This window comes from Dermochelys coriacea, chromosome 5 (assembly GCF_009764565.3).
Source record: "Dermochelys coriacea isolate rDerCor1 chromosome 5, rDerCor1.pri.v4, whole genome shotgun sequence".
In the NCBI taxonomy this organism is placed as follows: Eukaryota; Metazoa; Chordata; order Testudines; family Dermochelyidae; genus Dermochelys; species Dermochelys coriacea.
The window spans coordinates 19,741,652-19,759,787 of NC_050072.1; the positions used below are offsets into that span (position 1 = coordinate 19,741,652).

Consider the following 18,136-nt stretch of genomic DNA (forward strand, 5'->3'; position numbering starts at 1 on the left):
ACAAATGCAAAATGTCCAATCTGGAGATGCAACTACCTGTCTCTGCTAAATTTCAAGGGCCAGCCCTCTGAAAGGCATGTGAGAAAAAGTTCTTATAAGAAGACAACCACGCACTGGGAAGGATCAACAGTGACTAGGTAGTTATGATGGAAGATACTTCTGGGAAAGTAGCTGCTCCAGTATAGTGCATATTAACACTACATCACATCTGTTTTCATTTTCTAGTTAGGAACAGAAAGAGAGCACAAAGATCCATAATCTTGTAATGACTTTGTCTTCACATACCTAGATTATTAGCAAAGTCAAAACTCCCCTGAGCCAATCACCTGATGCACATCAGCTACATAGCCAGAAGGACAGAAAGGAGCCAGCATTACACCTGACAGCCCGCCAGATCATGTACCCATTTTACAGCTAAGTGAAGTAGAAGTGGCCTGTCCACATGAATCAAGCAAGCACCAAACCGACCAGCGTCAGGCTTGTAGTCAAGTAACTTCACCACTCAGCCACCTCACCTCTTTATCCCACAGCCATAAAAATTAAGGTATGTATGTACACTGAATTTCAGTTCCTCTAAATGTTCTCAAAGCATACATCAAAGATGGACAAAGTTCTGCAGCATTTGTCTTCTGCCAATAAATAGATTAGATTGTTCAACAATATGCATAAAATCAATATTACCAATGCTAGAATTATTTGATGGGGAAAAAAGACCAGGAGAACTGCACAAACTGTTTTTGTGTATTTTTAAAATAAAGAAATAAAGCAAGCTTTCCTCTGATCTTATCAGTGGCCATTAAACCAGCCTTTTAGTAATCCACAGGTCTGGGCATTATTGGAATGGGTAACATCTCCATTTAGGTTTCATAGTAGCAGCCGTGTTAGTCTGTATTCGCAAAAAGAAAAGGACTACTTGTGGCACCTTAGAGACTAACAAATTTATTAGAGCATAAGCTTTCGTGAGCTACAGCTCACTTCATCGGATGCATTTGGTGCATCCGATGAAGTGAGCTGTAGCTCACAAAAGCTTATGCTCTAATAAATTTGTTAGTCTCTAAGGTGCCACAAGTACTCCTTTTCTATCTCCATTTAGGTTTTTTTCCTTCTTTGTACACTCAAATGTGACTGTTTGTCAAGTGGACTGTGTTACTCTCCTTTTAGTGGACTGCTGCTGGGATCTCAAAACATTTCACCTTTTACCATGTACTGGGTTACACTCAGGATGGTTAGAAATACTTTGAAGCAACACAAAGCTAAGTATTCCTGCAAGGCAAATTGAGCAGAGAAACTGAATTATAATGAACCAGCAGCTGTCACAATATGACCACAGTAACCAAATTAAAATATCAACCAGTAACCCAGATGCGATTCAAAGGTCACCAAATAAGCCAGGAGCTTTCTTCAACATCGCCTGAAACCTCAACCTAATCCTTGCAGTGAAATATTCCATTAAGCTACAGGGGGTTTAGAAACAAGTTACTGTATACTGGTAAATGATTTAATGTACTAGGAAGATATAGGTAGGATCAGTTCACAAACAACGCACCCGAAAAATCAAGCATCCAGTATGGAATGATATACAACTAAAACAATGTATTCCATGCCCTGTAGTATTACCAATTCTTCTATGTATTCTTACTGGGAAATGTTCATTTATTGTTAAAACAAAACAGCCTAGCTGACTATTAGGCCTCTGGAGACACAGAATAATAATTGTTTCAACACATGGAAGCAACACTTTAGGAGAAAAAACTCATTTTCTGCCACAATATAGTATTGTTAATTCCCTACAGCCAATTATTAAATGGTCTGAAGCAAAGACTAATTTAAATTCGAATTTGGACACTTAAAAAAATAAAACACATTTCAGTTAAAATACATACCTGAAAACAAAAGCTTACAATATAGGCCTACAGCCACCACAACATTTCTACAAATATTCATGGTTCATCAGTATGCTGTCAATAACATTGATACCCAAAATCTTTTCTTCCTGGAAAACAATTCTTTCTTCAAAGTTACGATTACATGCTAGACCACACATAATAAGAGCTAGATTAAACCAATAAGGCACAACCCATGAAAAGGAAGGAATGTAGAGGCTTTGACCCATGGGTAGCTCCCAGAGACACTATGCCTGAGACAGGCACCATGCTTTTGAAGGATGGCCTATTAGACCAAAGTAGTTTCCAGGTACATCATTTATAGAATGCAATTTTGCTGGCTGGAGTAAGAGTGGAAGGGAACACCTCAGCTTGAGACTAACACTGATGTCAGCACTAGCTTCCAGCAGTCCTTGTGTTTTCTGTGCACAATGGCTGAGAATTGCATCTGGCCCCTGTTGTGAGGGGGAAGTAGCAGGCAAGGTTCCTTTCATTCTCTCCCTGTGCTTTTGCCAACAGCAGAGCACCATACATAAACTTGACCTTGACTGTGCAGCAAAAAAATCAACAATGTCTTGTTTGCTGGTACAAGAGGAACATACAAACCCACATCAGTTACAGGTTAAGTTAATAGCACAGATCAATTGCTTTGAGGCCTCTGATGAATTTCTCATATATTTTCATACTAAGGGAATAAGAAGGTGATGTAGTTTAAGACCCTAACCTTTCACTTTTGTAGGCCTAAGTCCTAAACTGGTTGAAAGAATTGGACTCAGGGTTGGACTCCTTGGTGGCCATTTGATTTGCTTACACCATAAAAACAGCAAATTATTCAAAACAAATGTGCTCAAGAGATGATCTGAAATACAACGGGTGTTGCAGGCCTGGATCAAGGTGCATTGGCAGTATACACACTGAATCTTGTTTTTTTCCCATGCTCTGTATGCTTATGTCTGTCTACACAGTGCTATTTATCTCCAAGAACACCAACAAAGAAACAATAATAAAACCTCAGAATTTAAAACACAATGAGGTAAAATATTTCGGTTTATAGCTCACAACATAAAAAAAAAATATTTTAAAATATAAAAGAAAATTCAAAGGAACTGAAGTTTGTAACTCTTTTCTATAAAATGAATATTGCTCATCATATACTTAGCTGCCATCCAACTCAGTTACTGAATTATGGGCACAACCATAAAACATTTACATTAACATTTATTGTTAAGAATAATAACAATGTAATGATATAGAAAGAAACATCTTAGAAGTTAAAAAATGCTGTTCTTTTATCAGATAAAAGCTATGGATTATGAAACTACTAAGGGCTTGATTCTGTTTTCATGCCACCATAAATCAAGTGTAACTCCACTGAAGTCAATGCAGCTACCCTAGTATAAAATAGGCTCAAGTTGGATGATAATCAGGCTCTATATCTGTATCAATTGCCAGCAGAAAGAAGAGCATGTGAATAAAATTACACGTCTCTCTCTGCAGGTGCAAACTGCTCCACAGTAGATCTTTGGGGACCTTTTCTTTGGATAATTCGATGATCTGACAGGAAGAGGGAAACTGATAAAACATGTTCTGGGAGCCACATCTCATATTAGTTCAGGATGGACTCAATTAAAGTAAATATGGTGCACTGTTTGTAATTGCAACAATTAGAATTCATCATAAAATCAAAAATACAATGTGATCAGCATAAATTAATAGCAGTTTCGGTTGTGGAAACGTTTGGGAAATAAACAGCATTACTGATCATTTTATTGAATTATTATCATCATCATCAACGATTAGTTAAGTGTGCAAAACCATACAAGACACAGAAGAAAATAAGGTCCTTGTTGCCCAGGAGTATAAAGAGTTTATCATCCCTCAAAGAATTCTCTCTCTGTATTTAAAATGATCTTTCTAATCACCAACTTTTGAAACAGTTAGTAAACGGCTCTCTAACTTTCTGCTCAGCAGAACATTGCTTGGCCTCAACTCTGAGGCAGTTTTGTCAATGTCAGGTAAACCGTCTCACCAAAAACAGAATCCTCTTCTGTTCAAAATCTGCGTGAGGTGGAAAATGTAACACTCTGAAAACAATAACAACCTGTGTTTCAGACCAAACAGCTTATCTGACAGAACAGTGCTTTCTTTAGAAACAGTGGGAGATTCACAGACTTAGTAGCATTCTCTAGCATAGTACAGCAGACGGCCTTGGCTTCCACATTTAGGACTTGATTCTAACTATTGCTACCAAGGCGGGAGTGCACGGGGACTGCAGCAGAAGTTCCGGGAGGAGCTGACTCCTGGCATATTGCTGGGGAGTGTACATTGCAACAGCTCTCATTCACCCACATAAAAACTCTGCTGGCCAATGCCCCAGAAGGTGGGGTACCAGTGCCAACACCCACTACTCCCCTCTCCCATTTTGGGTAGCCAGTTTCAGAGGGTGCTAGGAGGAAAAACTGCCTCCACTCCCTAATGAGATTGTCTGGCCTCTGCATAGGTGAAACAAGAGACACAGGGAGGCTCCTTGCGACATCATCCCTACCTCTGCCCCTTGCACACCTGAGCAGGCTGGGCACAATCTAAGCTTTAAGAAATTAGTGGAAGTGGGGGAATAAAAGTGTAGTTTCCATGCCATTTGCTGTCTAAACTAGCACAAATTAAAAGGAATCTGCTCTAATTACCAGAGAATGATTTTAAATTAAGGTTACAAAATGCTTTAGATTGAGGGAGCAAGCTGATTGGCTTCAACAGTAGGCGTGCATTATTACACAATAACACACTTGTCAGAAGCTGTTAGCCTCTCTCTCTCTCACACACACATGCACAATAATCTGCACATGGAGGAATATCAGTATTCTTATTTCTAAATGATTTTATTTTTTCCATAAATAGACATACACTGAAACTTAAGGACACTGCAGGAACATTCCACGTCCAGACCTTTCAGCATGATGACCATTACAAACCAAGTACTGCTGAGAGACATCTTGAATTTGACAATGTTGACATTTTCAGAAAAATTGAGGCCTGATTATTCTCTCAGCTGCGGCTGTGAAACTCCCATTGACTTTGACAATCAGGCTTCAGCAGAAAAATCACATTTAAGAAAAATGTGCTTTTTTTAAAAAAAAATCTAATCAATCTGTTATTTTATTCCTAAAAATGTGCTTGCAAAAGTATTTTATTGTCATGAATACTTTTTTGAAATAAGGGAAAGCAGCATTTTCCCCAAATGTGGGGGAAACAATTGCAGACGAATGCTATTTATTTATTGAGTAAGGTTAAGAGAGACAGAATTAAATTGCAAAGATCCACATTAAAGGGTTAAACGTGAAAGCATCACTCAGCCCAGTGCATTCATAGAAGAGTGTGACTATTTGTAACATATTTGCACTACCTAAACCCAATGGTGTGAGTTAAGAATGGAGTGTCGGAATTTCCTTGCTTTTGTTGGCTTAAGTCAGACCCTTGAAACTGTTGTAACTATGTTTTGTGGGGGAATACGTACAAATGATTACAAGCTTCAACATTATCCCAAATGTTAAACAACTCACAAATATTTCCTAATATTAAAAGACAAGGCATACTTTAGGAGAGCACATTACATTCACAAAATGATATATCACAGTTACAGCTCTATGTTTTCTTTGGCTTACATTCAATCACGGCATTTCAGTTAGTTCACTGATAACTGCAGTAGAAGGGTGTGATCTTGGCCAAGCACAAGGATTACTAATATTTTTACATCATATATTTACTTTAACCAAACTCATTTATAAACCATGATTTAAAGACAGTAGCTATCATTCATTTGCAGATAATTATAGCCTTTCTTTATACTGCTACAGTTCTAGCTGCTACACTAAATCCTTGCAAGCTTCATTAAAGTGAATGCGGGGACATCCAAGCTTTCCTTAACTGTGAGGGCTGACTTGCCAAATGTCATGAGCTGAATTTGGCTTGTCCTGAGTGGAGCATGTTGCAGGCAGCCTCATCTTTAATCCAGTAGTTTGCAGTCCAGAGAGACTGCAAGCCCCTACATGCAATGATCCATCACAATCCAGAGAAAACAATGGTTTATGATCTCAATCTCTTGTTATTCAACTGTTCCCTCTAAAGAACATTTATTTGTATTATTTTCAGCAACATTTTTGTACTTTAAAAGTTCTGTTTAATTCTCTGCCAAGTGGTCACACCTTTAAAGAAAATACTTAAGCCTCAGGAAAAATACATTCATTGCTCTACGTAAAAATGTCAGTCTGCTTTAAATGCCGTATACTTCTTATACGAAGAAAATAGAAGCTATTCAGTAAACAGCACTGGTGTACATTTTTCAAAATATGAGATTGCTTAAGAGGCAAAATTCAATATTTCCTCCCAAAGACTACGTACAACAAAACCCAAAATGCTTGGGAGAGGAACGCAAGCCCTCAGATTAAACTATGGTGCACTCACTCACTTCCATTTTTAAAAATTAAGCCTTTGAAAAACAAAACCACATTAAGAAATTGGATTTCTTCTTACTTTGTATTCTGGAATTGACAAAAGGAGGAGAGAGATTGTCATGTGACCCAAGGTCCCTGCTTGCCATGTGATCATAGTGAGTCCCATCTCCATAGTTCTGTTAATAAATTGGGAAGGGGAAAGAGTTTTACAATTTTAACACAAACACTTTCTGTAAGAATAACAGAGAAAGAAGTTATACTTTTCCCCTCGATTTCTGGATAATGAAGAAACTTTATTCCCTCCGTTGCCCTCTTCCACTGGGTTTGTTGGGGGCAATGCAATCCAAAATTTATTTGAAGCCAGTTTAACATTTTTATTTTGTTAGTAATTAATATGTGTTTATTTTGTGGACACACCTGCCTGGTAATTGAGATAATATACCAGGGAGCGTGGTGCTGTGCAAGCCATCAATGTCTTTCATCTGCTGTGTCAGTCTTTCTGCTTTCATATCAGTTGGGGAGAAGAAAGAATAAATCTGGGTTTTTTAAGTCTACTATCTGTAAGTAGAAATTTGCCATTTTAACCCAGTGGTTGTTGCACGCACACAAAGGCAAAATTTTGCCTGAAGTGTATGGGTGTTTAATACTACTTCTCTCATGAAAGAACAAGACCCAAAGCTGGGAGGATTAACCCATGAGCTTAACTTTATGCGCTGTGAGTACTTCCACTGAAGTCACTGACGTTAGTCACAGTGGATAAATTAAGCACGTGCATAAATCTTGTCAGGACCAGAGCGCACATTTTCAAAGCAGCCCCAGCCTAGCCTCCCAGTCTAACCTCACAACTACTGTACTTTTGCAAACCCTCAAACGTAATCACAAAAATGAATCAGAGTGTCCATCTGTAGTGCTGCTATTCCATTTGTATCTTCAAACACTGTTACTAATTTCTCACAGCACCTCTGTGAGGCATAGAAATATCATCCTCATTTTCAGATGGGGAAACTGAGATGCACAGAGGTCAAATGATTTGCATAAGACAACCAGAAAGCTGATATGGAGCCCTGATGAAAATTCAAGTTCCCCGCACCCTCCCCCCCCGGGACTGTGCTCATTTCTTTTATCATCTCATGATATACTGGTACACTCACGTTCAGACATGTATGCCTAAATAATTGCGTGTGGAAATTTACAGGTTAATTTTCAAAACATTTTTTCCCCTAAAAGCAACCACAAGTGTCGAGGGGAAAACAAGGATAAAAATAAAACAGACAGATGTGTGAACTAATGATGTAATGGGTGCTAAACCAGGTATAATAAGAAATGGTGATTGGCTTTTCCTCTTCTATGGAAATGGTTGAGATTCAATCCTGGTATGCAGTAAATGGGGAAAAAATCATTCTGCTCAGCTGGCTGCAGTGTAATGCAAGACTAAGTAAATTTACTTAGAAGTGTCAGTTGGCATAATGCTAGCCAAAGGCAGAATCTGCCTATAGGAGGGGAAAAAAAGAAAAAAAAGAATGGACTGAGTATGAACAATAACACTGTTTTTCACCTCACTAGACTCTTACTTTAAGGTGCTGAAACACAGCTAGCGATGCCTGCAAGCCCTGTTCCTTCACATTCATTAGGAGACAATTAAACAGCAACATAAACAAACTTTTAAAATAAGGGTGAAGCCACATTTTGCCTTGCATACTTTTATATCATGGATTTGCAGAATACATGAAGACGTAATCTAGATCCTGCAGTATATACTGTGATTTTTGAGCCCAATACTCAGAACAATATTAAGGCCCTGATCCTGCAACTGGACTGGGGCAGAGGCTCAAAGCTTCGGATCCCAATGGGAGGTCTGTCCAGTTAAAGAGCTCAGGACTCAGCCTTTTCCAGAGAGGGTTGATTTTGCAATCCTTACTTACACTGGTGAACTTTTACTTATGTGAGTAGATTCAATGGGACTATTGAGGTGAGTAATACCCCCCCAGTGTACGTAAGGGTTATACAATCTGGCTCATAAGTGGACAGAACCGCTGGCATATGTGTGTGTGTATATATATATATATATATATATAGTTTTATTGGAAGGGATATTTCGTATTAATCAAATAAATGGAAGTTGAATCCTGAGACTGTATGCAATTCTTACACAACTTTCTCAAAGTTAAAACCAATGAATTATGTTGTATTCCAGCTATTATAAAAATAACAAGAAATATAGTGTGTCTCAATAATTCCCATGGTAGGTAGTAGTTCAGTAGCAACACTTTACTGTAATAGGAATTAATTTAATGTTAGTGTGTGTGCATTAATAATGTGAGGAGCAGGAAAGATTTCCTCAGCTCATCCACATAATGCATTAGAATTTCAAACTTGACAGCTGGAGCAATGGGTTGGTAAAGTTACTGGTAAGAAGGAAGATCTTACTGTACGTTGAAGATTAAAGTTAGTAGCACATTGCCTGAAGACAAGAGAAGTCACTATCCACAGCCCGCTGAAATGTTCTGACTTTGGAAGTGGAGGTATTATCCCTTCAAGCTTGGGGAAAAAGATTGGTGGGCCCTAAATACGTTTAAGGGCTATATTTTCAAACTGGCTACCTCTGCTGTGCCACCAAAATATGTGCATTCTCGAGCAAATCGGTAAGAATTTGTGCAAACATGCATTTGTACACGCAAAATAGGTAAATGTGAATGAAAACTAGTCCTTGTGTGCAGTCACTGAGTTTAAGGATACAGATGCACGTGTGCCTATGAATGAACAATTTTAAAGGCAGATTGTAGGCCTGCAGTTGTTGAAAATTGTCCTCAAAATGTTACGGGTCCCTTAAGCCTCACATACATAGCCCGTTGTGAGTTAATGATTTGTTCTAAAGACATTTAGGCTACACCTCCACCAAAGCAGGGAATATCAATTTTAAAAACTTTGTACTCTTTTGTTAATGTCTTGAACTCTGCCATTTCACTGAAGAAACCAACAGAGGCCAAGCAGAATGTAAAGGTAGGGAAATGCAGAGATGGTAATCTGAAGAGCGGTCTGAAGTAGAAAGATGCTTTAAATGGCCAGACTGAGTGGAAACAAAGAAATGTGGGCTTAGGTTTTGCCACCCTTGAGAACACTTGTCTACCCATGAGGAATAGTAGTTTTCCCTTACAGTAGTTCCACTTCAGTGGAACTACCCAAGGAGTGAGGAATAATCCTGCATCTTGGCAGGGAATTAGATTAGATGACCCTTTGCTGTCCCTTCTAACTCTGTAGTTCTATGATTCTAAGGTACTATTCAATGTTAGGAAGAGTGGCAGTCTGTCCCCCATTGATGAAGGAGCACATTTTGAGGGTACAAGTGCTTCCCAATACTATGCAATGAATTTTTTGCATGTAGATATCTGTGCCAGTGAGACATCAAATCTCCCAGCAAGCTAACTACATCAAGTGAAATGTCAACAATAACAAAAAATGCCTCTTACAGTACTGAGATAACATACAGTGTTGGATCAATGGTTGATACGGACTAGCAAGGCAAAATGGCTAATGAAAATTCTTGCTAGCTGTTAGCAAGAGTGGAGCAGGTGTCAAATTCAATCACAGGATCAGATAAGAATGTAAAAAAAGCAATTTTGAAGAGAAGCTGGTCTACAGCCAAGTTTGCATGTACATTTTTCTATGCAATCAGGTAAAACTCAAATTTAAGACTGTAAATTTACATATGCAGGAAGTCTGGTTTAGGAAAAAGATTAGATATACTTACCCTGGACGGACTAGGATGTCCTCCATTCCCCCAGGACCCTGAGCTAGTTCTGTCTTCTACATCTAGGGACAAAAAAGTTCTTTAGGCTTTATTGCAATAAGTCTTTCCTTTTGTGTAAGCACTTTTAAATTAATGTTTCAAATTAATCTCCTGTTGCCTTTAATTAAGAATCAGGCATAGGGCTACTACGATGATAGTGGCTTCTGACCCAACCACTTAAATTAACTCATTTAAATTCACAGCAGAAATGGACTGGACCCTCAGGAACCAGAGGTTTGAACATAAAAATTACTTCAGTGGCTCAGTGTTTCATGAGACTTAAAAACCTGACTCTGATGTACCAGTTAAAGTTGTACCAAAATCCTTGCCACGAAATACATATACTCAAACATCAAAAATAAGATGTGATCAAACAGACAAAACCCAGAAGCTAATGTAAAACATTTTCAAGGTAAATATTCCAACACAGATCCTCACTCAGACCCAATTCAGGAAAGAATGTACTTAAGTCCCAGTGAAGTCAAGAGGAGTTACGCACATGCTTAATGCTGAATAGAGATGGATGTAATTACATACTTCAGCATTTTCCTGAATTTCCTTAATGCCTGATGCAATGCCTATTTAAATCAATGGGAATCTTTCCATTAGCTTTGGATGCTTTCAACGGTGTGCTCAACCACTTAAACGTTTCTGCCCCCTCCCTTTAAGGCAATAGCAACATACAATAGGAAAGATATGGCAAAACTGCAAAGAGGTAGTATAGTCTAGTGTTTAGAGCATGGACCGGGAAATCAGGACTCCTGCATTTTCTCCTGAACTCTGCTGCTGAGCAGATGTATGACTGGGACCTGGTCTGCATTTCAAACAAAGATCGACATAGCTATGGAGCTCAGGAATGTGAAAAATCCCCATGCCTGAGTGCCACAGCTATGCCAATCTAGCCACCTGTGTGGACACAGCCAGGATAGGCTGCATCTACACTATGGGGCTATTTACAGTGCCATAGCTTACCACAATAGCCCCTGTAGTGTAGACATGATCATAGAGAGTGAATCACTTTCTCTGGCCCATTTATCCATTTGTAAACTGGATACCATACAATACCTACCTCAAAAAGGTGCTGTGAGGCTTAATAAATTTCTCTTTATAAAGTGATTCAAGATCCTTGGACAAAAGGTGCTATATAATTGCTAAGTGTTACAGAATGCAACTCTAAATTTCCCTTGACAAAACCGGAGGAGTATTACAAAAATGTTATTTCAAGTGTGGAATGCTGTTTCATAACATTTTTCTGTTACTGTTTCTCTTGATGCTACTGTAATCAGTATAATTTATTTTATTCTTTCTGTTTTGGTCTTTCCTAGGGTAAGAAGAGTTGTTGTTTTTTAATGAAGAGTTTTTATTATTGTTAAAATTGTCACCTCTGTCATAATGAGTTTTTATATTGTTTTAGATGGAATGTTTCACAAAGGGAAGCAGACAAGCTGCTTCAAAAGGCACCACAACTGCAAACAGATGTCCCTCATGGACAGTCAGACAGCAAATTGTGTGCCTCAGGGCAGGTCATGTTAGTTCTGAGGTTGTATCAAGGCCGAGGAGAAGAGGCTACAGTCCTTAAACTCTACTATTTAAGGCTGAATGCATTATATTCTTTGTGGTGTACTCAAGGATGCTTGAGTAAGCTTGTATGACCACTGTCATAGAATCATAGCATATCAGGGTTCGAAGGGACCTCAGGAGGTCATCTAGTCCAACCCCCTGCTCAAAGCAGGACCAATCCCCAACTAAATCGTCCCAGCCAGGGCTTTGTCAAGCCTGATCTTAAAAACCTCAAAGGAAGGAGATTCCACCACCTCCCTAGGTAACGCATTCCAGTGCTTCACCACCCTCCTAGTGAAAAAGTTTTTCCTAAACCTCCCCCACTGCAACTTGAGACCATTACTCCTTATTCTGTCATCTAGTACTACTGAGAAAAGTCTAGATCCATCCTCTTTGGAATCCCCTTTCAGGTAGTTGAAAGCCGCTATCAAATTCCCCCTCATTCTTCTCTTCCGCAGACTAAACAATCCCAGTTCCCTCAGCCTCTTCTCATAAGTCATGTGCTCCAGTCCCCTAATCATTTTTGTTGCCCTCAGCTGGACTCCTTCCAATTTTTCCACATCCTTCTTGTAGTGAGGGGCCCAAAACTGGACACAGAACTCCAGATGAGGCCTCATCGATGTCGAACAGAGGGGAATGATCACGTCCCTCGATCTGCTCGCAATGCCCCTACTTATACAGCCCAAAATGTCATCAGACTTCTTGGCAACAAAGACACAGAGTTGACTCATATCCAGCTTCTTGTCCACTGTAACCCCTAAGTCTTTTTCTGCAGAACTGCTGCCTAGCCATTCGCTCCCTAGTCTGTAGCAATGCATGAGATTCTTCCGTCTAAGTGCAGGACTCTGCACTTGTCCTTGTTGAACATCATCAGATTTCTTTTGGCCCAATCCTCTAATTTATCTAGGTCCCTCTGTATCCTAGCCTTATCCAGCATATCTACCACTCCTCCCAGTTTAATGTCATCTGCAAACTTGCTGAGGGTGCAGTCCAGATCATTAATGAAGATATTGAACAAAACCAGCCCCAGGACTGACCCTTGGAGCATTCCTCTTGATACCGGCTGCCAACTAGACATCGAGCCATTGATCACTACCTGTTGAGCCCGACAATCTAGCCAGCTTTCTATCCACCTTATAGTCTATTCATCCAGCCCATACTTCTTTAACTTGCAGGCAAGAATACTATGGGTAGACCGCATCAAAAACTTTGCTAAAGTCAAGAAATAACATGTCCACTGCTTTCCCCTCATCCTCAGAGCCAGTTATCTCGTCATAGAAGGCAATTTGGTTAGTCAGGCATGACTTGCCCTTGGTGAATCCATGCTGACTGTTCCTGATCACTTTCCTCTCCTCTAAGTGCTTCAGAATTGATTCCTTGAGGACCTGCTCCGTGATTTTTCCAGGGACTGAGGTGAGGCTGACTGGCTTGTAGTTCCTCAGATCCTCCTTCTTCCCTTTTTTAAGGGAAGATGGGCACTACATTAGCCTTTTTCCAGTCATCCGGGACCTCCCCTGATCGCCATGAGTTTTCAAAGATAACAGCCAATGGTTCTGCAATCATGTTCACCAACCCCTTTAGCACCTTCGGATGCAGTGCATCCGGTCCCATGGACTTGTGCTTGTCCAGCTTTTCTAAATAGTCCAAAACCACTTCTTTCTCCACAGGGGGCTGGCCACCTCCTTCCCGTGCTGTGCTGCCCAGTGCGGCATTCTGGGAGCTGACCTTGTTCGTGAAGACAGAGGCAAAAAAGCACTGAGTACATTACCTTTTTTTCTGTCCCTAGGTTGCCTCCCTCATTCAGTAAGGAGCCCACAGTTTCCTTGGCTTTCTTCTTGTTGCTAACATACCTGAAGAAACCCTTCTTGTTATTCTTAACATCTCTTGCTAGCTGCAACTCCAAGTGTGATTTGGCCTTCCTGATTTCACTCCTGCATGCCTGAGCAATATTTTTATACTGTCCTCATGGAATCCTCAGTACACTGGGTTGGGAATCTCATCAGGCTATCCCAGTTACCAAAACACATTTAATGACTAAATAAGGTGCCAATCCAGCAAAGCATTTAAGGACAGATTTAAATTTAAGCATGTGAGCAGTTCCATTTAAGTCATTTTAATTTAGGGCATTCATTCAAGTCAGTGGGAATACTCATATACTTAAAATTAAGCACATGCCTCAGAACTTTGATCGACTGGGGCCAGAACAGTAAATTTCATTCAGTCTCTTTTCATGACGTGTTATATTTCACTAAATCTAATTTTGCTATTAATATTATATTTCAGGGCCCCTGTTCTGACACTCCAGGTTCACATATTCAATTTTCTGTGAGTCAAAAGGACCGGGGCTCAAAGGGAATTGGCTCTTACAAAATTTGAGCTGTGGCACTTTTTTCAAAAGAGAAAGAGTTGATGTATTCCCAGCACTTCTAGAGCCTGATTCAGGAATAGAGAATGTTACAACATGGTTGAGTTCATGCTGAAGAAACAAGCTTGACTTCAAAAATTACCTGACTCTGTAGTGCTTGATTTTAAGGATTTTTTTTAAAAGCACCTTTATGTTTCAAGGCAAAAAATATTTAATGTAATTGTGGATATTTTCATTATCCATATACATGTCTACTCTTTTTTGTACTCCTGCTAAGAAGTTGGTCTCAATTATATCTAATGGCAATTAATTCCACAGGCTGTGTTGAGAGAAAAGTATTTCTTTTTACCAATTTTATATTTGTTACCTTTTGATTTCTTTAAATGCCACTGGTACTTATATGACAACAAAAGTGAATAGTAGTGCTCAATTTACCCTCTCTTTACCATTCACATTTTGTAGACCTCTATCCCATCTCTCTTTTTCCCCCTCTTACCCAAAACAATCCTGTAAATTTAAATCTCTTTTCACATAGAAATCTTTCTATGCCTGTAATAATTCCTATCACCCATCTCTGAATTCCCCAATATGCCCCCTGTATCTTTTTGAGTTAGTGTGACTATCAGTAAACACAGTATTCCAGATGAGGACATAAGTTTAGCACATAATGCACTATAATATTTCATTATTATTCTCCATCTTATTTCTTATGGTTTTAATAATATCATTGTTTGTTATTTGTTCAGAACAAACAGTAGCTTTTAATCTAATTACACAAAAAGACATATTTGGTCTAGATTGCTAGAGGAATTTTAATCATAGCATTGCATTTAAATATGTGTGTGTGACTATATATAATATATTCTGACATAGATAACTGGGTGTCTAACAGTACAATTGCACTTCTAACTTAGGTAGGTTAAGTGTTTGAGGAACAAATCTGTACATTAGGAAATCTAAAATACGGGTATTATGACTATTAATGTTTTGTAAACAAAATATTTTTATCTTAAAGATTTTTGAGTTCAGTTTTATTTTTTCCCATATAATAATTCCTATTATCTCAATAAAAGTGTCAAGTGTTAATAACAAAAGACATTCTCAGGTAAATATTTAATTAAGCTCTAGACAAAGAAAGAAAATGTGCATCATTCACTTTACAGATCAGATCATCCATGCCATTTGGTTAATTAAGCAGGATTTTTTTAAAATCATTTATGTCATGTAACTGATAATTAAGGCTTTCAGGTCCTTACTTAAAGCCCACTGAAGTCATGGAAATGCTCCCATAACGAGCTTTGGATCAGGCATTGGACCACCATGCAATCACTCTACTATGGCTTCCAAAATCCGTATTAAACCCATTAGGCAAACTGGCAATAGTGCATGTTATGCACATCTCTGTCCATGTGAATATCTCTAACTTTCTTATACCGTCTCCTTTATATTTATAATGTTTCTTTCTTCTCTTTCCAAAATACCAAATATGACTACATGAGAATATAAACTAATCACTTAATAGGTGTGCCAAATATCAGCCTGCAGTAAATGTTTATGGCTGAGTTATAAACCTCCAAAAATGGAGCTTATAATGTAAATGTTGTCACAGTGTTAATTATACTGTTGCAAACATCACCAACAAACCAAGAAAAATACTACAAAACTGGTCTTTTAGCTCCTAAAACTGACTTTGAAAAATAAGGAAGACTTGCATATTTGAAAAGGCTAAAATAATTGTGGGTGAAACTGAAAGTGAAACAAAAGTTGCCACTTTGGATAGTGTTGTTTGCATCCACTATATAATAGTAATAACAACAATGCTTTTACATTTAAACAGCACATTTCAACCCCCACACCTTAGGAACAATGAAGGCTGATTTTACAAACTTAACTTGACTAACTTTACTCACATGACTAATCCCTGCAGTATAGCCTGCAGTATCATCCATACAAGGCTGACACTCAAACCTACACAGCCATTTGCAGATACCAGACAGCGTAGTCTCTTTTCTCCCTCAGTGTCTGACAAAAGTCTGGGAGCAAATTAATTTAGTCTCTGCTCTGTTATGATGGAAATTTCTCCTGATAAGGAGAAAACATCCAAAGGACTGGGCCGGGGCTGTGACTGTGCCTCCTACTGAATGTATCCACCTTTGGTCAATTCAGTTTACAGTCCTCAGCTGTATTGTACTCATAACTACTCCTGAATTCCCAAGTGACAACAGTGACATGTAATGCTTTTTTTAATTTTCCATCTACAGCTTAGCTCTGAGACTGTGACCATTCCTTCCAGCTGTAGTACTCACCACAGTAATCCAGACCAGTGTAACCTCAAGGATAGATTACTGCAATGTGTTCTACTTGAGGCTGCACTTGAAAAGCACCTGGAAGCTTGAGCCACTGCAGAATAGAGGCTTGTCTAATGAATGGACTGACCTCTCAGGAGCACATAACACCAGTGGCTCCATTCTTTGATGTGGCTCGTAGTCTGCCAGAACAAGAGTCTGACATGCTTCAAGGGGCAGTGCAAACTGCATCATCTTGGTTAAGCTTTTAAAAGGGTGCCAACAACCTGAAAATTACATGTGTGTCTGAAAGCTTTGTATCCACCTGATCCAGCAATCTGATCCATGGAGGCAAACTCTTGCACATGCATGGAGTTCACTGAAATCCACTGTGCTCTGCCTGGATGCAAGGGCTCACTTGTGTGGATCCAAATGCAAGATCAGGAACATAGTTGCAAGTAACATTAACTAAGTAACTAAGATTCATATAGCTGACAGTAAATAGCAGTATTTCCCTATTTTTCAATTTCTATTACATTGTGTCTTTGACCGCACTTTCTGTTGTCAGTTTTACTGGTCCCCCTGTCTGGTCAGTTTGCTCCTTGATAACATAATTTTTATGTCCATCTGCCAGGAAGCAGAAAAATCCTTATAAAGTTTATATATAAGGATTTTTTTTAATAAGGACATTATTTAAAGCATGTTCTATCAGAAACTTACTTTCTTTGAAATTAGTTAATTTTTTAAAAATCCATATTGTCAGGCCCTTTTATCTGATCTGGGAAATGCAACCTAGATGAAGCTACTGTAAGGTGGGTGCAAAACTGGTTGGAAAACCATTCCCAGAGAGTAGTTATCAGTGTTTCACAGTCATGCTGGAAGGGAACAAAAAGTAGGGTCCCGCAGGGATCAGTTCTAGGTCCAGTTCTGTTCAATATCTTCATCAATGATTTAGATAATGGCATAGAGAGTACACTTATAAAGTTTGTGGACAATACCAAGCTGGAACGGGTTGCAAGTGCTTTGGAGGATGGGATTAAAATTCAAAATGATCTGGACAAACTGGAGAAATGGTCTGAAGTAAATTGGATGAAATTCAGTAAGGACAAATGCAAAATACTCCATTTAGGAAGGAACAATCAGTTGTACACATACAAAATGGGAAATGACTACCTAGGAAGGAGTATTGCAGAAAGGAATCTAGAGGCCATAGTGGACCATAAATTAAATATGAATCAACAGTGTAACACTGTGGCAAAAAAAGCAAACATCATTTTGCGATGTATTAGTAGGAGTGTTTTAAGCAAGACAGGAGAAGTAATTCTTCCACTCTACTCCATACTGATTAGGCCTGATCTGGAGTATTGTGTCTAGTTCTGGAAGCCACATTTCAGGAAAGATGTGGACAAATTGGAGAAAGTCCAGAGAAGAGCAACAAAAATGATTAAAGATCTAGAAAACATGACTTATGAAGAAAGATTGAAAAAAATCTGTTTGTTTAATCTGGAAAAGAGAAAGCTGAGGGGGACATGATAACAGTTTTCAAGTACATAAAAGGTTGTTACAAGAAGGAGGGAGAAAAATTGTTCTTCTTAACCTCTAAGGATAGGACAAGAAGCTATGGGCTTAAATTAAAGCAAGGGAGGTTTAGGTTGGACATTAGCAAAAGCTTCCTAACTCTCATGGTGGTTAAGCACTGGAATAAACTGCCTAGGGAGGTTGTGGAATCTCCATCATTGGAGGTTTTTAAGAGCAGGTTAGACAAACACCTTCAGGAATGGTCTAGATAATACTTAGTCCTGCCATGA

General features: G+C 38.9%; 1 protein-coding gene across 1 annotated transcript in view; it reads right to left on the reverse strand.

Moving 5' to 3' along the window:
• Positions 1–18,136, reverse strand: part of TCF4 (transcription factor 4) — a 324,640-nt gene that overhangs the window by 207,308 nt on the left and 99,196 nt on the right. The window contains 2 exon segments of the mRNA XM_038402319.2: positions 6,411–6,507; positions 10,080–10,141. Coding sequence (XP_038258247.1) covers positions 6,411–6,507; positions 10,080–10,141 — 159 coding nt within the window.